Source organism: Bos grunniens, chromosome 3, assembly GCF_055505025.1.
Source record: "Bos grunniens cultivar Pamir isolate PY7600 chromosome 3, Bosgru_T2T1.0, whole genome shotgun sequence".
NCBI lineage: Eukaryota > Metazoa > Chordata > Mammalia > Artiodactyla > Bovidae > Bos > Bos grunniens.
Genome location: NC_141167.1, coordinates 101,968,028 through 101,992,250, shown reverse-complemented (window position 1 = coordinate 101,992,250; position 24,223 = coordinate 101,968,028). Strand labels below are relative to the sequence as shown.

At 41.6% G+C, this 24,223-nt stretch overlaps 1 protein-coding gene across 21 annotated transcripts in view; it reads right to left on the bottom strand.

Moving 5' to 3' along the window:
* The window catches only part of PIP5K1A (phosphatidylinositol-4-phosphate 5-kinase type 1 alpha), a 39,668-nt gene that overhangs the window by 2,017 nt on the left and 13,428 nt on the right, over nt 1-24,223 (bottom strand). For 12 of the 21 annotated variants that reach the window (XM_086392572.1, XM_086392571.1, XM_086392566.1 and 9 more), the window contains 12 exons: nt 20,400-20,431; nt 15,386-15,466; nt 12,765-12,895; nt 12,226-12,343; nt 11,892-12,044; nt 9,534-9,833; nt 7,060-7,265; nt 5,457-5,540; nt 4,591-4,639; nt 4,308-4,392; nt 3,019-3,165; nt 2,689-2,818 (listed from right to left, as the gene is read on the bottom strand). In XM_086392572.1, coding sequence (XP_086248698.1) covers nt 2,689-2,818; nt 3,019-3,165; nt 4,308-4,392; nt 4,591-4,639; nt 5,457-5,540; nt 7,060-7,265; nt 9,534-9,833; nt 11,892-12,044; nt 12,226-12,343; nt 12,765-12,895; nt 15,386-15,448 — 1,466 coding nt within the window. In that variant the 5' untranslated portion in view covers nt 15,449-15,466; nt 20,400-20,431. The remainder of the gene's footprint in view (nt 1-2,688; nt 2,819-3,018; nt 3,166-4,307; nt 4,393-4,590; nt 4,640-5,456; nt 5,541-7,059; nt 7,266-9,533; nt 9,834-11,891; nt 12,045-12,225; nt 12,344-12,764; nt 12,896-15,385; nt 15,467-20,399; nt 20,432-24,223) is intronic. The other 9 variants (XM_086392581.1, XM_086392582.1, XM_086392579.1 and 6 more) reach the window with 3 other exon arrangements.

Genomic DNA, 24,223 nt, shown 5'->3' with positions numbered 1-24,223 from the left:
ATGGGGGCAGAAAGAAGAATTAGTAAATAAATGAGAAAAAGAACTCTCAGGTCAAATCTCAGACTGCTTCTCTGTATTTCACTGGGAATCAACTTAGAATTCAGAAAGAAGGGACTAAGGAGTTACTAGATCTGGAAGCATATTCTTTTAATTAACAGTTTCTTGACTTCCATAAAATACTTCCTTACCACCCTCCTCTACTACTGCTTTCAATCCCCAGGTGTGGCAGGCACCCAACTATCACTGCTCCCTGACAGTCACGCCATAGTGTCATTTTCTCCTCTTGAGTGTGGCCTGAACTTAGTGACTCTCTTCTAGCGAAGAGAATGCACCACAGGTGATGGAAATCAATTCCGAGATTAGGCCATGTAGCTTCCTCTTGGGCACATGCTCTCCAACTTGTTTGCTCTGAGGAAGCTGTTGCAAATCTGTGAGACGCATTATGGAGAAGACCATGTGAAAAGGAACTGAGGGAATACACCAGCCAATAGCCAATGAGGAACCCTTAGACCAAGAGCCTGCAAGAAACTGAATCCAGCCAACAACCTCATAAGTTTGGAAGTAGATCCTCCCCCCTGGGCAAGCCTTCAGATGAGACCACACTGCTGGCTAATAGCTTGACTATAATCTTCCGAGAGTCTGAGCCAAGGGCACCCACCTAAGTCATACCCAGATTCTTAAGCCACATAAAATCTGATATAACAATATTTGTTGTTTTTAGCTGCTAAAATTTGGGGCAATTTATCTCACAATAGGTAATACAGATTTTTGTACCTGGAAATGAAGTGCTGCTATAATAAAAATCTAAAATGTAGAAGTGGCTTTAGAAGAGAAAAATGGGCTTTGAGGATAGTTTCAGTAAAAGTTTTAAAAGTGTCCTGAAGAATTCTGGACTGTAAGGGGTTTGCCAGTAAGGGCTTAAAGGGAAGTGAGAAAAATCTTATTGGAAATTGAAGGAAAGGGGATCTTTGCAATGTAGTGGAACAAAGTGTAGGGACAATGTCATCTGTACTTATGTGGGAAGTAGAATACGTGCCTAATGAACTAGGTGACCTAGCTAAGGAGATCTCTAAATTAAGTGCTGAAGGTGCTACCTGGTTTCTTCTTAATGCTTACAGTAAAATATGAGAGGAGAAAAATAAATGACTGGAAGGACTAGGAAACAAAAGAAGCCAAGACTGGAAGGTTTTGAAAATTCTGAGCCTCTCTAGATAGCAAATAATGCTAAAATTAAGAAATGGATAAAATCTAAGGCACTGCTAGGAAAATGTGGTCTACAGATGAAGCCACGGGTATGACTATAAAACATCTGTTAAGAACTCAGAGTACTATTCAGTTATATGAAACGACATTCAAAAGATTAAGGGTATGTCTCTCAGATCCTCTCAAGTTGAACAGGATCTCTAAGAAGCATAGAGCTTATCAAGAAGGTATTTGTGGGTATGGCTTTGGTCTAACAGTAAATTCCAATGAGATTCATAGGAACCCCACAAAATCTCTGAGGGCATTATACCAACAGACACACTGTCCTGCTTGGACTAAAAAAGACAGAAATAGTACACAATGAAGAAACCAGTGGATCCTCAAAATTCTGCCAAGTAGGCTGAGAAAATGACTCAGCACATTCTAGTTTTCATGAAGACTCAGAAGGCAAAACCAAGAGTCTAAAAGGTAAAGCCAAAAGTCATGAATTATTCTCATGCTTTGAGACGTGATAAAACTCCAGCATTTGCTGGATTTTAGGCTCCTCTGTGCTTCCTGTTTTCCCTTTTTTATGCAGGAATGTGTAAAGAAGTTCTCTCGTTTGTCTCATCACGGTATGCTGGTGTGTGGGAAGACAGCCTGTCTCTTTTATTAGTTTCACAGGTCTAAAGTGATCCGTACTTCCTGATACATGCTTAGGTACATGAGCTCTCACTTGCCTATGCTAAGTGAAGCCGGCTGCCATATTCTGAGTTGTCCTCTGGAAAGGCTCACGTGGCCAAGAACTTAGGCAGGCCCCCAGAAAATAGCCAGCAAGGAACTAAGGCCCTCAGTCCAGCAACTCACTGGAAACTGAATCCTGTCAAAGAGCACATAAATATGAGTGAAGCCTCTCAGCTGAGCCTTAAGATGAGCCTAGCCCTGGCCAACGTGTGACTATCATGTCATGAAAAACCTTGAGCCAAGAACCCAGTTACACTGCACCTGGATTTCTGACTCATAGAAACCATGATATATGTTTGTTGTTTTAAGTCACTAAGTTTTGGGGTAATACATTATGATGTAATAGATGATCAACACACCAAAAACAAAACAAACTCACAATCCATATAATGGATCCTTTTGAAAAGCTGATTATTCACTGTCTTTAGTGCCTAGGAATCCTCCCAACCTTAAATCCTAAGCTAAGAATTCTCACTTAAGTCATCAGGAAATGAAGCATTAATTAAGATCTTCTGATTGAATATCAGAAGTTTGTACATAAGGGTTTCCCACCACCCCCTAAAAATACAGAGATGTTGATACACTTTTCCAAATCACTAAAGATGAGCTCTTAGGAAGATGAACATGCAAAAATATAGTGAAGAGCAAAAGACAATAAAATCTGGGGAACCAAAAAAACAAACCAACAGAATTATGGAAGTTCTCAAAGACCTGGAGAGAGAGATGAGAAGATTACATGGAGAAAGAGGCCAAGGAACCAACCTTGTAGTTAGCGTTTGCAAAGTCTCTCCAACTACAGGTGAGAAATAGGGGTCAGGAATAGTCGAGACCTCACTGATTTTCTCCAAAGGTGGAGTCTGAGGTAAAACATCAGGACGACCCAAGTGGACGCCTGGAAAAAAGAAAGAGGAAGAAAATCAATAAATCAAAAAGAAGAGAAAATGGGGTGGGGGAAATATAGGAAAAAATATGTAGCAACTTGGCTTTTCGTGAACAGGAATAGGGAACAGAGGTCCTAAGCAGAAAAAGATGAGGGCTCAGAAGGAAGGGAGGGAGCACCCGTCACACGGGGACTCCAACCCTGGCGCTGACCTGGCTCCACTTCCGCCTTTGTTGTCACTTGTGCCTTGTGTTCCCCAGAGACCGATGGCTGGTAAGTTACGCAGGAGTTGCCGCTGGGGCCTGCTCGCCGAGAGAAAGATGAGCCAGACCGAAACTTTTTGGAAGGAGAGGACTTCACTTCAAAAGGGAAAGAGAAAGCCTACTTAGCACCTACCTCAGAAACAGTCACCAAGACATAAATACAACTTGCTAGTGTCCCAACAAAAACCCAAGGTTGTTCTTCTGCAAAGCAGGAAAAATGGTTAACGTCAACAAAGATGGGCTCTACGAACTGCTTATCAGAGGAGGGGGCATCTCAGTTCACGTCACTTTGGAAAAGACAGCAGAGAACCCAGAGGAAAGGGGATGTGTATTTCTCCCCTCCTACAACCTTGATGGCTTTGCTTCTCCCAGATGACACGTCTCCTAATCCGTAATTCCTTTTCAATAGTAGCCTTCAGTTAAATCAGACACTCTATATCCTTGTAGAACTTGACAACACAGAGCACCATGATGATACTTTACACTTATTTATGTATCATTTTAAAAAGACTCTGAAAAGATTATTCTATGTTAAGACTCTTTGGCATGCATAGGTCCTCTTTGCCTCACTGAGGGATCACTAATGGCTATGATGAGGAGATGGAGATAGGAAGGAGAGGGAGATAGGAAGGAGCTGGAATTTGCCAGTGGCAGTAGCGTGGAAGGTTTGGAAAGAAGAACATTGGCACTTCCCAACTCCCTTCCCTAGGCTGAGGCCCTAGCAAAAGGTAAAACCCACAAATGAAATAAGGTAAGAGGAAACTGAGGGGGCAAATCAGAAGTGAGAGAGAGAGAAAGAGGAGAGCCTCTAGCTGACTAATACCTGCTAAGCAGACATGAATAAATGCTTCTCCAACCTTCTGATCCTAATCTGAGAACTCCATGGCCTTGGGGATACAGTAATATTCTTGCCTATCTCTGTGCACAGAAGTCTGGCTTTGCCTACCTCAGCCTGTGCCATGGATCCTACACCCACAATTAAGTATTTTTACAATCCCATCAGTTTCTCAGAAATGCCCCTCACCTCCACGACACCTGTAGGGATTGCCAGGGGGGAAAGCAGCAACTTCGTAATGACTGGGGCAGAGGGACTGACATAAGGATGGGCAGCAGCTCTCACGGGATGTGGGTAGAGGAGGAGAAGTCTCTGGCTTTGGCAGTTCCCTGACAGGGGAGTCCTGCCCCCACCTCCTGAAGTAAAAGAGCCATTGGAGGGTCATCTGGCAGAAGCCACTTACAGGGGATCTTCTTAAAAACTGTAGTGCACATGAAACGCTGGAACCGTTCAGCGTAGAAGCTGGGGCGATGCACTGATACGGTGTCCTGCAGAGGAAACAAGATGGCTGGAGTTAAGAGAAGGGGAGGCCCAGCAAGAGAATCGCTAGTCCAAAGGCCATTTTTCCCTAGGCTGAGACCCTAGCAAAAAGGTAAAACCCACAAATGAAATAAGAGGAAACTGAGAGGGCAACTCAGAAGTGAGAGAGACAGACAGAGGAGCGCCTCTAGCTGACTGCTACTCACCCCATCATGTACCAGAGCTTTCCAAGAATGCTCCAACTTCTTAATAAACCTGTCAAGAAAAATGTATACACCATGAATTCACATTAAATGAATGACCTTGTAGACTGTATTTTAAAGACTTGAGCAATCACAGTAGAAAAACTTGAAAAGACAGAAGCCAGGAAAGCACTCCCACTATTATGCTATAGTTTTTCAAAGAACAGACAGGGTAGTGCTTATTCAGCATGGAGATTAAAGCTGTTTTTAGAGTAAGTCAACTATCCTCCCACTGGAAAAGGATACTTAATACATCCTGGCAAGTCAGGGACAAGAATATTTATTGTAAAACGGGAACTGTAGGGACAAGACAGGCAAGCCTGAAGGGAGGTCAAATACTGTCCAGTCCTCACTAGTGTCTTAAATCTTACAGGAGCAAAACTGGGGTCTAACATTTCCAGCTCTTCCCTCACTACCATCCACTGCTTTAGTCCCACAGGCTAATACTTTTCACAGAATAGTAATCCCTTTGTTTTTCTTCCATGGAAAAGAGGAATGCGTTTCCAATTGTATCCCAATGTGGAGTATGACTCATCTCACAGGTTTTCCACAAAGAGCCAGCAGGATGGCGTATTCCACCCTGCTGCTTCTGAGGACTGACTCAGCTTTCCACAAAGGTGTATGCTATGTTTGCGAGAGATGGTGGGTAAGGAAGTCAAGAGACAGGCATAACCAAGGAAATAAATCACCATTTGAAACCCAGTGAGGCAAGCAGCCAGACTGCAACTTACTGTTCTTGCTTCAGGAAGAATTTGGTGACAAACCCATCTAAAAGAGCAAGGTGAGTAAGTCTACATCCACTCTGACCCTGGGATTGATATGTTTCTCACCTGTAAGACTGCAGAATGTCAATGATCCCGATATAAAGCAGCAGCCTTTCCCCTTTACTATTCCGGGCCGGGATGCCACCCATACTGGGGAAGACAAGAAAGAAAGAGTAACAATATCTTCTGGCTAGCAGGCAGGAGCTTCTGCTTTTTAAATTCAAACCCAACCAAGAGCTGTAACTGAGACCTAAACACAACTGTCCCATCTTCCACAAACAGGAAGAGTGAGAGCCTTCACCCAACCCCAGCCACTTTGGAGTATATATTATATACAATTCCTTGCTCTCCAAATTTCACTTGCCTGCCTCTCCCACCCCAATTTCACCAAAAAGAATCTAAAATTCGCCCCCTACTCAGCAATTTTAGGAATACTCTCCCAATTAACTCTAAACTTTCTTAGTACTCTCTCTTTTTTTGCCCTGCCATGTGTCTTGTGGGATTTTAGTTCCCTGATCAGAAATCAAACCCAGGCCCTCAACAGTGAAAGCAGAGGCCTAACCACTGGACCGCCAGCAAATTCCTCCCTAGGACTTTAATTTATGCCCACTAAGACACTCTTCTTGAGAATCATGATAAAGAATACTTTAAATGAAACCACCCAAAAGACATTTGATACTTCAGTAACTACACTTCTTTGGTCCATGAATGTAACAAAGATGCCTTCCATAAAATATTGAAAGTCGCTCAGTCCTGTCTGACTCTGTGACCCCACAAACTGCAGCCTGCCAGGCTGCTTTGTCCATGGAATTCTCAAGGCCAGAATACTGGAGTGGGTAGCCTTTCCCTTCTCCAGGGGATCTTCCCAATCCAGGGATCGAAACCAGATTTCCTGCATTGCAGGCGGATTCTTTACCAACTGAGCCACTATGGAAGCCCCAGAATACTAGAGTGGGTAGCCTACCCCTTCTCCAGGGGATCTTCCCAACCTAGGAATCAAATTGGGGTCTCCTGCATTGCAGGCAGATTCTTTACCAGCTGAGCTGGTTCTTGAGAATCATGATAAAGAATACTTTTTAAATGAAACCACCTGAAAGACATTCGATACTTCAGTAACTACTTCTTTGATCCATGAATGTAACAAAGACATCTTCCATAAAAAAAGTCTGTAATAAATGGTTTTTGATGAAGTTCTTATAATTTGCTTCTTATAATAAGACTTCTTATAAAGAAGTCTTAGAACTCTTTATAATATCTAAGACTGAGCCACATTTTTTAAGAGTCTCTTAATTTTGAATGGCACTCCTTCCAGGTTTACAAATCCCAAATTTAAGAATCTTCCTTTTTTTTTTTTTTTTAAGTTTTTATTTAATTATCTGGCTGCACTGGGTCTTAGCTGTGGCATGTGGGATCAAGTTCCCTGACCAGGGATCAAACCCAGGGCCCCTGCATTGGGAGCATGCAGTCTTAGCCACCGGACCACCAGGGAAGTCCCAAGAATCTTCCTTTCCTTTTACATTCTTAGGAACGCTCACTCTATAGTTCTTCAAGTATTAATGTTGACTTCACTGCTGAATAAAGCCTACTCCTTCTCAGAAGCTGTGTACCCCTCTCCAGAAAAAAATGCTTTGAGCCTACATATTCCTTCCTGGTGCCCAAGTCCACTCACTGGTCATCGGTCTCCATGGTGCCACCTCGTCGAGCCTCGCCCTGGATAGATTCCATGGCTGTGGAATAGAGAGCCTTTTGCGGGGCTGGTCTGCGAGTGTCAGCTGAATATTGTGCTTCACTGCCTAAAGGCTCTCGTTGTGCATGATCTATGTTATGGATTGACACCAGGAGGCTATAGTCCATTATCTTGAAGCTCTGCAGAACCTAATGGAAGGAAAAAACATGATCTGAACCTTGGGAGGTATGAGAATCTTTTTTCAGGATCTTACAGGTCTAACTACTGGAGTCCCCCTCCAGAGCTAACCACAGGATTATCCTTTGCTCCTCCTACTCCTTGGAGAACAGTACATTGACCTTCTCTGCTCTCCCATCACTGATACTCCTTCAGCTTTCCTTCACCAGAGTAAATACAAATTAGACCACAGCCTAGCCCACAAGACCTTCTTTGTTTGTTCTTTCCTTGTGTCTCTTCATGAAAAGAACATTATATACTCAATGAAAGAATACGTATCTGGGCTCAAAAAAAAATCCACAGGAGGGTCAGGTAAAAGCATATTTTGTGACAGTGCAGATCTGTGGCAAGACCTTATGTGGCCAGCTGCAACTCGGTTTAATATTTGCTGAAGCCTCACCATCTGTAGGTAGGCTCTGTGCCTGCTTGTATGGATATAGACACTTAAGAGACCATCTGTCCTCATGGATATCATAATTTAGTAAGAGAAACAAACATAAAAATAAATACAACATAGTCTAGTATGTGTAATAATGGAAGTGCATACATGGTTGATGAACACTACAGAGGCGATCAGGAGGTATATAAATAGGTTTATGAGGGACAGATTAGAAAGAAAATAAGTGCATGTAAACAAAGGAAGGAAAGAATAATGCAATAATGCCAAAACCTGGAGGCATGAAACAGCAGGCCACGAGCAGATGGGTATAATCTGGTGGTGGTGTTTAGTCACCAAGTCATGTCCGACTCTGTGACCCCATGGACTACAGCATGCCAGGCTTCCCTGTCCTTAATTATCTCCTGGAATTTGCTCAAATTCACATCCATTGAGTCTGGTGAGGCAAAGTGTAGGTGTTTGGCATATGAGAGAGGATGGGAGGGGCAGACAATGCCAGGCCTGATGAGCCATATTAAAAAGTGTGGACTGTTTCTCCAGTTCTCAACCTGGTATACTTCCACCAGTTCCAGTAGCTCACTTTGGTGCTACAGTTCACCCAAGGCTGTTTTGATAGGTGGGTAAAGGATAAAGAGAATACAGGACTGATTCTTAATGTGTAATTTACAAAACCTCTCTGCTCCAGTAAGTCTCCAGTCCTCACAACCAAGAAAGTCAAACTAAAATGGGCATTATCCTGGAAGAAGAGGCTGAGTAAGCAAAAGAAAGCAAGGATGATAACACTATGGACTGAGCAGATAAGAATCCTACAAAAGCAGCTTGCAAAAATAAAAAAGATGTGGAAAAACAAGAGAAAGATATCACAAAACCCAAAAGATGTTAAGAAAGTGGAAACAATCAACTGAAGTACTCTACTTGGCATCCAGGTGGTCACTGGAGAGAGCAATTCAACTGGAAGTGTGAGAGCAGAAGCCAGGACATAGAGGCAAGAAGGCAGGCAAGAGAAGAGAAAGGCAAAGGAGAAAGGAAGGCATCATTACATGAAGACACTGAAAAAAATTCTCCTAAACTTTAAGTTGAATATGGGGGCAGGACAAAGGAATGCTACATAAGTTGAGGTAGCTTGTTGAGAAACAAGGCTGGGGGGATGGGAGTTACAAAATTGTTTGAAGAGAATACCAATCACTTGGCATCTCTGAGAGAAACATGAAATGCATTAATGAGTAACACTGACGGCCCAAGTGGAACTGGATATCATAAATCTATAGAGGAACTTCCCTGATGGCCCAGTGGCTACCACTCCATGCTCCCAATGCAGGGGGCTTGGGTCTGATCCCTGGTCAGGGAAGGAGATCCACATGCCACAATTAAAGACCTTGCATGCAACAAAGACTGAAGATCTAGCATGCTGTAACTAAGACCTGGTACAGCCAAATATATAATTTTTTAAATGGTATTAAAAAATCTGTAGAGATGCCAGTATACACAACTGTGTGATTTTTTTCTAGTAGCACTCAGCTTCCAAGGTATAAATTTGAATTGTCAGGCAGAATCAAAATCCGAGCAGTGATGGTGTTGGTATGGAAATAAGGAGAATATATGATTATGAGGCCCAGGACAGGTAGACAGAAAAAAAAAGACAGGGAGGGGAGTTAGACCAAGAGGGAGAAAGTAAAAATGTAAAGGCATAAATGATCTAATGTAAAAGATACTGTAAATGAAGTTTGACACATACTTTATATAGAGTCCCATCTCTTACAGATTAAATGCCTTAGAACCACCAAACTGTTTTAGTCACTGAGATTTCTGGTGCCTGAGAGAGAAGGAAATATGACAAACTTACCAAACAGTCACGCTGCAGGGTCTTGCACAGAGCATTGTACATATCAGCATCCAAAAAGAGACCATCAGGGATGTCTTGTAAGAAGTCCAGGTCTTTAAGGGTAGGGAGAGGTTTCTCTCGCTCTTTTTGGGAAGCTCGCCTTTTGTATGTTGAGCCCTTGAGGTCATACTTGATATGCATCTTGACTGACCGTGGTAAGAGATTGTTCATCACGACAATTCGAATATTCTTACCACCTGCCTGCACACAGTACAGTCCATAGAACTTAGGCAGCAAAGTCCGAGGGTTTTGGTTGAGGTTCTGAGGGCAAGAAAGTAAAAAAGAAGTAGAAGAGCAAGTCAGCTGATTTCCAATGAAACTCAAGGACAAAACCTGCCACCCACCTTCCTCTGTCTGCTCATGGGATTTCAGATACAATCTGCCTGCCCAGAAGCCCATAATGTAATTGTTTTAAAATTTCCCAATGTATCTGTCTCAATAATGGGATCACCACCAAGCCAAGTAGCAGATCCTCCAATACACTAAACAGTCAGGATACTACAAATATAATGAATATATTCCTTTAGAGAGGTTTAAGGGAAGACAGCACTGAAAAAGTCGTAACCCTTAGCCTTCTTTATAGCATATTTTTGTTGAGTATGATGGGAGGCAAAGGAGAGTTCCCTAACTTCTCCAGCACCTCCAAGAGGTATCAGTAAAAATGAATATAGTACTCTCAAGAGAAGTAACCAACCTCATTCCCTAATTTAGGAGCTGGACTAAGAATGAAAAGCAAAATCATCATTGAATAAAAACAAAAATAAAACAAATAAACTTAGAAGTTTTTGCACAGCAAAGGAAAACATCAACAAAATAAAAGGAAATCCCCAGAATGGGAGAAAATATTTGCAAATGAAGCAACCAACAAGCAGTTAATCTCCAAAATATATAAACAGCTCAAGCAGGTCAATAACAACAACAACAAAAAAACAACCCAATCAAAAAATGGGTGCAAGATCTAAATAGACATTTCTCCAAAGAAGACAGATGGCCAAGAGGCACATGTAAAGATGCTCAACATCACTAATTAGAGAAATGCAAATCAAAAAAACTACAGTGACGTATCACCTCACATAGTTCAAAATGGCCATCATCAAAAAATCTACAAACAGTGACAGAGAGGGTGTGGAGAAAAAGGAACCTTCCTACATTGTTGCTGGGACTGTAAACCAGTACAGCTACTAATGGAGTATAGTATGGAGGTTCCTTAAAAAACTAGAGTTACCATATGATCCAGCCATATCAATCCTGGGCATATATCCAGAGAAAATCATAATTTGAAAGGATACACACACCCCAATATTCACTGCAGCACTATTTACAATAGCGACGACATGGAAGCAACTTATATGTCCACTGACAGAGGAACCAATAAAGATGTGGTACATATGTACAATGGACTATTCTGTGTGTGCACTCAGTGGTGTCCAACTCTTTGCAACCCCATGGACTATAGCCTCCTAGGCTCCTCTGTCCATGGAATTTTCCAGGCAAGAGTACTGCAGTGGGATGCAATTTCCTACTCCAGGGGGTCTTCCCAACCCAGGGATCAAGCCCACATCTCTTGCATTGGCAGGAGGATTCTTTTACCACCTGTGCCACCTGGGAAGCCCCACAATGAACAATTACTCAGCCATTAAAAAAAAAAAAGAATGAAATAATGCCATTTGCAATGACATGGATGGACCTAGAGACTGTCATACTGAGTGAAGTCAGTCAGAGAAAGACAAATACGTAACACTTTTAAGTGGAATATAAAGAAATGATAAAAATGAACATGTTTCAAAACAGAAGTTGAGTCATCGATGTAGAAAACAAACTTGTGGTTACCAGAGGGAAAGGGAAGGGCATAAATTGGGAGACTCAAATTGACATATACACACTACTGTAAATAGAATAGATAATTAATAAGAACATACTGAACAGAACAGTGAACTCTGTTCAATACTCTGTAATGACCCATACATGGGAATAGAATTTAAAAAAAGAGTAGACATCACGTGCATGTATAACTGACTCACCTTGCTGTACATCAGAAACTAACACAACATTGTAAATCAACTATACTCTAAATGAATAAACATCACTGAATTTTTGTCTTTGGGTAGGAGGATCTAAACTAGGTAACACTTAAAATAGGACAGATAAACAAAACCCCCTTTAGCCACAGAGAGACAAAAGAGATGGGACCAAAAGCACAAAGATGAACTACATCCCTCAGTCAGCGCTGACACTGCCTTCCCCCCGACGTCAGCCTCCCCAACCTTGTCCAGGAGTGGAATGGGCAGCTCGAGCAGTCGGTGCTCCTTGTCCTCTTACCATGTAGTATCCTGGAAGCAGCTTCTGTAGAAACTCCGCCTCTTTGTGCTGGACTGTTTTTATGATGAATTCGTCATCGCTGGACACGTAGAAGAGGGAACCACTAGCCCCAGAGTTGCAGAGTTCAATCAGTGGTTCATTGCAGAGGGAGTACTAGGGCCCAAAGAAAAGAGAGCAAGAGGTTCAGAGATCAATCAGGCTCCCCAGTCAGAAATCAACTACAGATGCCATTCTATTCTAAAATAAAAAATAAGAGCAAGAATGTGAAGAGGTTTTCCTTTGGAAGTACTCCTCTGATACCGGAGTCCCAGAGTCCTGAGTTCCAGAAGCTTACCAAGTAATCATCAGGCCGGATACCAAATAACTCCCGAAAGTATCGGAAGGCAACAGGTGCATAGGTCTTGAACCGAAAGTCATTGTAGTGATGAGCAGGGGTCAGGTTGCTCCCTTCACTGTGGGGTTAAATAGAAGAAGCCATAACTTACCAGTCCCTATAATTCAGGGAGTCCACAACCCTGGGAAGACACTCAGTCACCCAGAGGCAAGTCAATACATCCCTCCTGAGAGAACCAAAGGGACTGGATGAGTCAGTTACATAATGGGACACAGGTGCAACACAGGGATTAAGACATGGAGCAGGGGATCATATTACCCCCTATCCAACGCCCTGAATTGCTTTTCAGGGCTCACAGAAGCATCCAAAGGATAGCATCTGCTGTCCAAATTGTGATATCCCACATCACACTGATTAAAATCAGGCTAAGGATTGGATGCGTGCCTAAATTAGGTATGAATCTCTAAAATGTCCTAATGTTGATATAAAAAAGCCACATTTCCCAGGACATTCTTCTGAACATTAATTAACTACTGTACCTCGGGAAGAAGATACTCTCCACCACGTAGAAGTCTTGCATGAGGACATCTCGCTCTGGTTTGGTACTCAGGCTTCCCACAGTGTGAGTAATGCCTAACTGGATGGCACCTTTTAAGGCTGATGAGGTTGTCTGAAACAAGAGGAAAGTTTCTAGTATTAAATCTGATTACAGAAGTAAAAACTCAGGAGAGAAGAACCAGAAGAAACAATGGAAAGCAAATGCCCTCCCAGTGGTTCATTCTAAACTGGGGCAATCCAATTTCCCCATCCTCATGGCTCCACATAGCACTGAAGCCTGAAAAGACTGGAGAGGCATGAAGATACAGAATAGGAAAGGTGTGACTATGGGAGCCAGCCTTCACTAGGCAAAGTGTTCCCTCTAACCCACACCGACATCTGGAAGATACACTGAAATGAGAGAACAATCTTAGGTCTCACTCCAAAGGTTCCTGCCCCGGAGCATACAAAGTCCTCCAAACATTTTATTCATCAGATACAGAATGTAACTAAAATTAAATGATATTCTGACTGACTGAAGCTCAGTCCTCTAAGACCAGGCCTGAGTGATATCCCAAGGCCAATAGAGTGGCCAAAAGAAGCTACTAAAAAGCCTGAAAGATTAAAATTATTTCTCAGAGAAGTATTTAGCTTTAAAATTATCATGTGGTGTGCTTACTTGCTCATTTGTGTCCGACTCTTTGTGACCCCATGTACTGTAGCCCTCCAGGCTCCTCTGTCCATAGGGATTCTCCAGGCAAGAATATTGGAGTACGCTGCCATGCCCTCCTCCAGGGGATCTTCCCAACCCAGGGACTGAACCCAGGTCTCCTGCATTGCAGGTGGACTCTTTACCATCTGAGCCACCAGGGAAGCCCATTATCATACTATGGTCAAAATACAAATATAAGAGCCCCATTCTTGCAATCCAGAATTCCAATGTCATGAGAAAATGTCATATTAACTAGATCTGTGCTATCTAATACAGTAGTTAGTAGCCACACTCAGCTATTTAATTCTAAGTTAATTAAAATTAAATTTAATTTAAAAATCACTTCTTCAGTTTTGCTAGACACATTCAGGTATGATTAGTGGCTACCACACTGTATAACACAAGTATAGCACATTTCAATCACCGTATAAAGTTCTATTGGACAGTTTTGTTCTAAGCAATTTCCCTTATCCCCAACTCTTACCAAGTATTACTTGCCTTTCTACTTAGTCCTCATGGGGCATTAAAATTATAATTAATTTTTTAAGTGCTTGCCTCTCTTAGACTAGAAACTCAGCTTTTTGTCTCAGTGTTCAGCGCATAAAGTGAGCTCAATAAATGTCTTGAATTGACACAGGCCTCAGAGCCCATTCCTGGGGAGAGTCATGTCCCTGAAGGAGAATGAGTGAGTCCACCTCTATCACTTCAGACAATGCGGTAAGACAGAAAACAGACACAAGAAAATTGACATGGGCCAGACAAAGTACAGGTGCCATACAGGGGTTTAACACTCTACCCTAGGAAACCTAAGCATCTCCGATTAGTCCAGACCTGAAGAACTGGATCACCCCAGGATGCTTCTCTTCTGTTTTCCCTTCACCAGTTCAATTTTCTCTTCTTGGTTATGACTACTATCTTTTCAATCCATTTCCTATCTCTAGCTCAAAATCAGGTGCTCTAGGCTCTATTCACCAACTGAAACTATAATCTTAAAAAAACAAAACCCAGGAGCTTCCCTGGCGGCTCAGTGATAAATAATCTGCCTGCCAATGAAGGGGATGCTGGTTTGATCCCTGGTCCAGGAGGATCCCACATACCATGTAGTGGCTGAGCCTGTGCGCCAAACTATTGAGCCTGTGCTCTGGAGCCCAAGAACCACAATTCCTGAGCCAATGCGGCAGTGACTGAAGCCTGTGAGCTCTAGAGCACGTGCTCTGTAACAAGAGAAGCCATCCCAATGAGAAATCCACACACCACAACTAGACAGCAGCCCCTGCTCACCACAACCAGAGAGAAGTCCACAAAGCAACAAAGACTCACACAGCCAAAACCAAATAAATACTAAAAAAAAAAAGGGACACACAAAGAAGAAAAGAAACACATTTGACCTGCTGTCTGTATCACCAGGCTGAACTGGATCCAGCCTTTACTTTATGTACACCCAGCACCAGAGTAAAGACAGAAAAACTTCAAAACACATGGTTCCCCAAAGCTAGGTTAAAATGGCCTTGAGGGCTTATTGTTATTTGTTTGTTTAGTTACTAAGTTGTGTCCGACTCTTTGTGACCCCACAGACTGGGGATTTGCCAGTCCAAGGGATTTGCCAGGCAAGAATGCTGAAGTGGGTTGCCATTACATGTTTATATCTTAACAGGGAAACACCACTGCTTCAGCTCAGTGAAAATTCATCTAACATCAGATTTGTCCATTAAGAACATTCTTATTTAAACACATATACAGGTGGTTAGATAATTCACCCTTTGTGATGTAAATTCTAAAATTCAAGTCATATGATGGCTATTGTGCAAAGGTTTAGGGTATCAAGAAATGGGATAGAATGTGGAGAATATAATCAAAGAGACAAAACTAGCCCTTCCTGGAATAAGATGAAAGGGCTGCACTCAGACGCACCTTTTTATATGTTGTCTCTCCTGAGGAATCAACACCTCGGTGACCTATTTTCTTCATGGACATGCCAGAGGAATAAGGCACCTATAAAAAGAAGAGTCAACATTAGTATATAATTTCCACATAACACATCAAACTGCTACCATGATGGTACATCAAAATAAAACACTGAACATACCCTTTTCAGGATCAAGAACATTTTATAAAATCTTCAGAAGATCTACCCCATGCAAACACAAAGTTACAGTGCTGCTACCCAAAGAATTAAGTCGCTTGCTCAGTTGTGTCCAACTCTATGTGACCCCATGGACTGTAACCCACCAGGCTCCTCCGTCCATTGGATTTTCCAGGCAAGAATACTGGAGTGGGTTACCATTTCCTTCTCCAGGGGATCTTCCCGACCCAGGGATCAAACCCAGGTCTCCCGCATTGCAGGCAGACGCTTTAACCTCTGAGCCACCAGGGAAACCCAAAGAATTACGACTGACTAAAAGCGCTCCAAAGGACACATATTTCACCTGTGGTCCTCAGAAAAATGACAACGAAAATTAAAATGATTATCATTGAAGAAAAGCAGAAACAGGGGAAGTAGGAGATATTAATAGCACCCCCAGGAAAAAGGAGAGCCCCCCAGTACAAAAAAGCAAGACAGAAATAGAGCTTCACAGACCCAGATTCCTTTCAAAATTACTCCTCCTCTAACTTTCAACCCAACCTGAATACTAATTGCTCAAACTGACTTCACTAGCAGAAATGAACTAGCCACTGGCAAATACAAGTACTTTGAGTCCAGATATTAAAAGGCTGAGGTAATGAGACAAATTCTCTAAGAAAAGGGCCTCCCTGCCTCAAAGAGATTCCTGAGAATATGACATGGCTTTGTTTTCTACTCACATGACAGCCTCGGAAAAAAGGAAGAAATAAAACCAGTGGAGTAGAAACTAGAAGGCTATTCTCCACAGCCAAGATGCCAGCACAATAGACATGAAAGAATTCTTCATGATGCCAATATTCATTCAGTTAATAAAGCCAAAAGGCAAAAAGACTATTGGAAATAGCAGTTACCGTTTTAGGACCTGATATTTAAGTTCTACTATTCTTACTAAGGCCCTTAGTGGAGAAAACCCTCAATAAATAACCTGACAGACCCCGGAAGATGTTCTGAGAGAAAAGCCTAAAATCCTATGCCAAAAGGGTCCACATTCCGCCCCGTCACAAACCCCAGGAGAGATGCAACAAGTAAAGAGAGAGTTGGGAAACACATCATGAGAAGAAAATTAAACAAATATAACATACTCTGCACAAAAAAGAAATACAGGAAATCAACAGCTTCAGTATGGTTCAAATAAGTTTGCCATATTCACTGAAGCTATGCGATCAGGAGGTATTAACAACAAAACAATAGAGTGAATTTTAGTGTCAGACTGGCTTTGAATCCTAACCTTCTTAATGCCACATTATTAATTATGAGACCTAGGGCAAGCTAAAGGACCACTAATCCTCACTTTCTTCATCTATAAAACATGGATAACAACAATAGCTACCCTAACAGAGGTTCTTTGCAGGATTAAATAAGAGTATCTACTTAGGTACATTATTTACATTTTGGTACACTACATACATGAACAGTATGAAAAGGCAAAAAGATAGGACACTGAAAGATGAACTCCCCAGGTCACTAGGTGCACAAAATATGCTACTGGAGATCAGTGGAGAAATAACTCCAGAAAGAATGAAGGGATAGAGCCAAAGCAAAAACAACACCCAGCTGTGGATGTGACTGGTGATAGAAGCAAGGTCTGATGCTGTAAAGAGCAATACTGCATAGGAACCTGGAATGTTAGGTCCATGAATCAAGGGAAATTGGAAGTGGTCAAACAGGAGATGGCAAGAGTGAACGTTGCCATTCTAGGAATCAACGAACTAAGATGGACTGGAATGGGTGAATTTAACTCAGATGACCATTATATCTACTACTGCAGGCAGGAATCCCTTAGAAGAAATGAAGTAGCCATCATAGTCAACATAAGAGTCCGAAATGCAGTACTTAGATGCAATCTAAAAAATGACAGAATGATCTCTGTTCGTTTCCAAGGCAAACCATTCAATATCTCAGTAATCCAAGTCTATGCCCCAACCAGTAATGCTGAAGAAGCTGAAGTTGAATGGTTCTATGAAGACCTACAAGACCTTTTAGAACTAACACCCAAAAAAGATGTCCTTTTCATTATAGGGGACTGGAATGCAAAAGTAGGAAGTCATGAAACACCTGAAGTAACAGGCGAATTCGGCCTTGGAATACGGAATGAAGCAGGGCAAAGGCTAATAGAGTTTTGCCAAGAGAACGCACAAGTCATAGCAAACACCCTCTTCCAACAACACAAGAGAAGATTCTACACATGGACATCACCAGATTGTCAACACTGAAATCCCATTGATTATATTCCTTGCAGCCAAAGATGGAGAAGCTCTATACAGTCAGCAAAAACAAGACAGGGAGCTGACTGTGGCTCAGATCATGAACTCCTTATTGTCAAATTCAGACTTAAATTGAAAAAAGCGGGGAAAACCACTAGACCATTCAGGTATGACCTAAATCAAATCCCTTATGATTATACAGTGGAAGTGAGAAATAGATTTAAGGGACTAGATCTGATAGAGTGCCTGATAAACTATGGATCGAGGTTCATGACATTGTACAGGAGACAGGGATCAAGACCATCCTCAAAAAAAAGAAATGCAAAAAATGCAAAATGGCTGTATGAGGAGGCCTTACAAATAGCTGTGAAAAAAAGAGAGGAAAAAGCAAAGGAGAAAAGGAAAGATATACCCATTTGAATGCAGAGTTCCAAAGAATAGCAAGAAGAGATAAGAAAGCCTTCCTCAGTGACCAATGCAAAGAAATAGAGGAAAACAACAGAATGGGAAAGACTAGAGATCTCTTCAAGAAAATTAGAAATACCAAGGGAACATTTCATGCAAACATGGGCTCAATAAAGGACAGAAATGGTATGGACCTAACAGAAGCAGAAGATATTAAGAAGAGGTGGTAAGAATACACAGAAGAACTGTACAAAAAAGATCTTCATGACCAAGATAATCACAATCGTATGATTACTCATCTAGAGCCAGACATCCTGGAATGCAAAGTCAAGTGGGCCTTAGGAAGTATCACTGCGAACAAAGCTAGTGGAGGTGATGGAATTCCAGTTGAGCTATTTCAAATCCTAAAAGATGATGCTGTCAAAGTGCTACATTCAATATGTCAGCGAATCTGGAAAACTCAGCAGTGGCCACAGGACTGGAAAAGGTCAGTTTTCACTCCAATCTCAAAGAAAGTCAATGCCAAAGAATGCTCAAACTACCGCACAATTGCACTCATCTCACACGCTAGTAAAGTAATGCTCAAAATTCTCCAAGCCAGGCTTCAGCAATACGTGAACCGTGAACTTCCAGATGTTCAAGCTGGTTTGAGAAAAGGCAGAGGAACCAGAAATCAAATTGCCAACATCCTCTGGATCATCGAAAAAGCAGGAGAGTTCCAGAAAAACATCTAATTCTGCCAAAGCCTTTGACTGTGTGGATCATAATAAACTGTGGAAAATTCTGAAAGAGATGGGAATACCAGACCACCTGTCCTGCCTTTTGAGAAACCTGTATGCAGGTCAGGAAGCAACAGTTAGAACTGGACATGGAACAACAGACTGATTCCAAATAGGAAAAGGAGTTCGTCAAGGCTGTATATTGTCACCCTGCTTATTTAACTTTTATGCAGAGTACATCACGAGAAACGCTGGGCTGGAAGAAGCACAAGCTGGAATCAAGATTGCCGGGAGAAATATCAATAATCTCAGATATGCAGATGACTCCACCCTTATGGCAGAAAGTGAAGAGGAACTCAAAAGCCTCTTGATTAAAGTGAAAGTGGAGAGTGAAAAAGTTGGCTTAAAGCTCAACATTCAGAAAACTAAGATCATGGGATCCAGTCCTATTACTCCATGGCAAATAGATGGGGAAACAGTGCAAACAGTGGCTCACCTTTTATTTTGGGGGGCTCCAAAATCACTGTAGATGGTGACTGCAGCCATGAAATTAAAAGACGCTTACTCCTTGGAAGGAAAGTTATGACCAACCTAGACAGCATATTAAAAAGCAGAGACACTACTTTGTCAACAGAGGTCCATCTAGTCAAGGCCACGGTTTTTCCAGTGGTCATGTATGGATGTGAGAGTTGGACTATAAAGAAAGCCAAGCATCGAAGAACTGATGCTTTTAAACTGTGGTGTTGAAGAAGACTCTTGAGAGTCCCTTAGACTGCAAGGAGATCCAACCAGTCCATCCTAAAGGAAATCAGTCCCGTGTGTTCGTTGGAAGGACTGATGTTGAAGCTGAAACTCCAATATTTTGGCCACCTGATGTGAAGACTGACTCATTTGAAAAGACCCTGATGCTGGGAAAGATCGAAGGCGGGAGGAGAAGGGGACGACAGAGGATGAGATGGTTGGATGGCATCACTGACTCAATGGACATGAGTTTGGGTAAACTCTGGGTGATGGTGATGGACACGGAGGCCTGGCGTGCTGCGGTTCATGGGGTTGCAAAGTTCGGACACGCCTGAGCGACTGAACTGAACACTACATGTGGTACATTTAAAAACGCTTAATAGTGACTTCCCTGGTGGTTCAGTGGCTAAGATTCTGTGCTCCCAATGCAGGGGGCCCAGGTTCCATTTCTGGTCAGAGAACTAAATCCCACATGCGACAACTACGACTGATGCAGAGAAATAAATTTAAAAAATAAAAATACTCAATAAATCTGAGCTGTTGTTAATATTCATAATAAACTGTGACACAAGTAGAGTTGTATAACCACTAGCCTACCAAAGAGATGTGAGAACCATACCTATCAATAGATTTCAAGACCCCAGTAGGGGGGAAATAAGGATGTCATAAACAGGTATCCTTCTATCCCAGAATTAAGGTTTTAGAACCACTGTGTATCAATATATAAAACTCACCTCAGATGCCGTGGGTCTCTTGATTCCAGATGCTGTTTAAAAAAAAATAAATAAACACACATAACTATAAACATGTACACACACTCGCATGATCTCTTATCAAGCTCACTGAAACAGGATTTGAGTCAAACTAAATCTGACAATGGGTTCCTGCCTCAGTGATACCAGATCCTTTTGGACAGGGATTTTAAATGTCCCTTCCTTTTCCTCGTCCATACTCACAGAGCCCTTATATATATTCCAGCCTTCTTCTAGTTCCTTTTGCTTATCCAAGTGTTCATATTTTCTCTAGGAAATACATCTGTTCTTGTTACATTTAACCATCAGAGCCCTAAGTGTCTCATTTGATACCATGGTTGAAAGAGAAAGGGCATAAGAGATACCAGAGTTAGTGGACAGCCTAGACTTGACTAATAATGTTCCCTGTAGAGCTAAAAGGGTAAGAAGCTTTAGAGCATATCTATGGTGCTTTGCACTTCTACTAATTATTTCAGAAAAAAAGGTAAAGAGTTGACCTACAGAAGCTTTATTTACAACAGCCAAGATATGGAAGCACCTAAGTGTTCATGAACAGATCAATGAATAAAGCAGCTGTGGGTGTTCGTGTGTGTGCATGTGTGTGTATATCTGTATGCAATAAAATACCACTCAGTCATAGAAAAGAATGAAATCTTGCCATCTGCAACAATGTGGATGGCCCTACAGTATTATGCTTAGTGAAATAATTCAGAGAAAAACACACACTTTGTGTTATCACTGCTATGTGAAATCTAAAAAATAAAACAAATGTATATAACAAAAACAGACTCATAGAGAACTAGTGGTTACCAGTGGGAAGTGAAAAGGGCAGAAGGGCAAGCTGGGGTAGGGGTAAGAGACACAAACTATTACATATAAAATAAATAAGCAAATAAATAAATAAGCAAGGATATATTGTGCAGCATAAGGAAATATAGCCGTTACTATGTAGTAATTTTAAATGGAGTATAGTTTATAAAAATATTGAATAATTAACTGTATACCTAAAATTAAAATAATATTGTCAATCAACTATCCTTCAATTAAAAAGAGTTGGTCTGTAGAGATGAAGAAGCTATGGATGGGAAAATGCAATGATGAAAAAATGAAAAAGCATTGCCTACACTGGCAAAACCTGATCTATATTCTTACATCTTCATCTTGATCCTGCTGTAAATGCAATAGGAATTTGTTGTTTACTTACTAAATATTTAATCAGTGGAAATGTGTAAGACATGTGTGTAGTTAAATATTATTTATGACTTTTATCAGTTTAAATATAGAAAAGATTTCAAGAATATGTTTAGAAAGTGACTAAAAGACCACTATCCATAGAAAACTACTCCAAAAAGTTAAACTTTTTTTTTCTTAAGTTTAAGTCAGTTCCTAAGGGTATGCCATCCTAAAGATTTCACCCATGATCACTATAGCAGTGAGACACATAATCGTTCAGGCAGACAGACCTTTCTCCCCTTCATACTGAAAACTGTTGGTCTTTTTTCTTCAAAGACTGCTGATATATTACTTTGATCTAGTTCAAGAATTCAAAGAGAATAAAGATTAGCCACATTAAAGAAAATTAAAAAGAATCCAGGAACTTCCCTGATGGTCCAGTGGTTAAGATTCCACCTTCCACAGCAGAGGATGCAGGTCTGACCCCTGAATGGGTAACGAAGGTCCCACATGACACGGAACAACTAAGCCCGTGTACTGCCAACTACTGAGCATCCACACAACAAGAGAGTCCGTGTGTCACAACCAAAGAGTTCGCATGATGCAACAAAGATCCAGTGTCGTGCAGCTAAGACCTGATGCAGCCAAGTAAATAATAACTTAAATAAATTAAAAAAAGAAAGAAGAATACAAATGGGATGAATCCTCAATAACATAAGTTAGTAGATGAGTAAGAAAATCTCAGTTCTGGTCCATATGTAAGGTTTAATGGTAAAAGCATTTCTGGTACCAATGAGCAGAGCAGCAAAATTTCCTTAATGAGTCAGAGTAGCAAAATTATGGGGAACAGATGGTTTTCATTCCTCTTTCCAAAAAAGGAGGTAAGAAAAATGTCATCTGGCTGTTAGGAAGATGTGCTGCATAAAATGACCCAGAAAATTAGAAAAACAGCAAAGCCCAAAAATCTATGTTTCTTGCAGGATGCTTCATCTTCATCAGGTCAAGGTCAGGTAGGAGAAAGACCTGGAACCTAGGACTGGAACCGTAAGCTAAAGCTTCCAAGGAACAAAAAGTCAGCACAACTCAGATTCAAGATTAAAACTGCTAACTTAACTGTAAAATTTAAGGCACTCACTAACAAAAAATTAGTCAAACCCTTTGAATCTTAAAACCCTTCAGGTGAGAGCCAACATGCTGAGCTGGGTTCAGATCCCGGTTGTGCGTGTGTGTTAGTCACTAAGTCATGTCTGACTCTTGTGACCCCATGTACTGTAGCCCACCAGGCTCCTCTGTCCATGGAATTCTCCAGACAAGAATACTGGAGTGGGTTGCCATTCCCATCTCCAAGGGATATTCCCAACCCAGGGATCAAACCCGGATCTCCCACACTGCAGGCAGACTGAGCCACAAGGGAAGTCCTCAAATCCCTGTTACATCAGGCAAATTATTCTCTATTAATAACTAAAAAAGAAGAATCTATATTAGAAGGTTTATGTAAAGATTAGATGAGATAAACTAAATCAAAGTACTTCATGGACTGTGATGTGCTACACAAATATGTTGCCATATGTGAGTTCTATGGAAGAGCAAAGTTGGGCCCTCAGGAAGCTCTAATGTTCAATTACCTAGACCATCATGAAATTCTAATGAGCACCTCAAAGTTCTTGGCTGCTCCCCAAACCCTTAGCCTCCCCATATCCCCAACAAACCCTTGTGCAAGTATACACACTACAGTAGAATTAGTGATTCTCAATGAAGAAATTCGCATTCTTTCAGTTGAGAAAACAACACTGATTCTGGATTCCTTGGTCAGTACTTGGCTTATTCTTCCTCTTTTACCCCAAAGGAAGGGGTTTGGAGGGATCTGACAGAACCAAGAGCCAATGTCCAATCCTAGACTGACAGTTTCTCCTAGAACAGAACAACCTCTTCATGTAAGGAGTCACTGCACCAAGTTAAACAATGAACCAAAAAAGCAGGTAAGTGAGTTCAAGGCAGAGTGCTAGTCTGGGGCCTTCTTACTCCCTAAAAAGTTCTACCTTGCTACCTTTCCTAGTTTTATCTCATAAACACATAGCTCCAGGGCTGCTACACTCTTGCAAAGTACCCAGAATGAGGGTGGGAGGACTTAATTCAGTGGAACATGGTGCCAATTACTTAGCTATCTACAACTGCAAAACTTGGATTAATCCTCAAAACACTACAGCTGAGGCAGTGGGAAGGATACTGGGGTCTGAATAATAATAGGATTGCGGTTCAGTGGTTAAGAATCCATCATGCAGTACAGCGGACACTGGTTTGATCCCTAGTCTGGGAAGATCCCACATCCCGAAGGGCATGTAAGCCCGTGAGCCACAACTACTAAGCCCATGCACCTAGAATCTGTGCTCAGCAATGAGAGAAGCCACTGCAGTGAGAAGCCCGTAGGAGTAGCCTCTGCTCACAGCAACCAGAGAAAGCCAGTGTGCAGTGACAAAGACCTAGCACAGCCAAAAATAAAAATTACTTAAAAATAATAGTCAAAACAAGTAACAACAGGGCGGAGAATCAGGAACCAAGACTCATTCTCTTCCTTGTCTTAAGTTTTGCTCCTAGGGTACAGGTCAGAACTCCCAAACTACCAAAGAATGGAT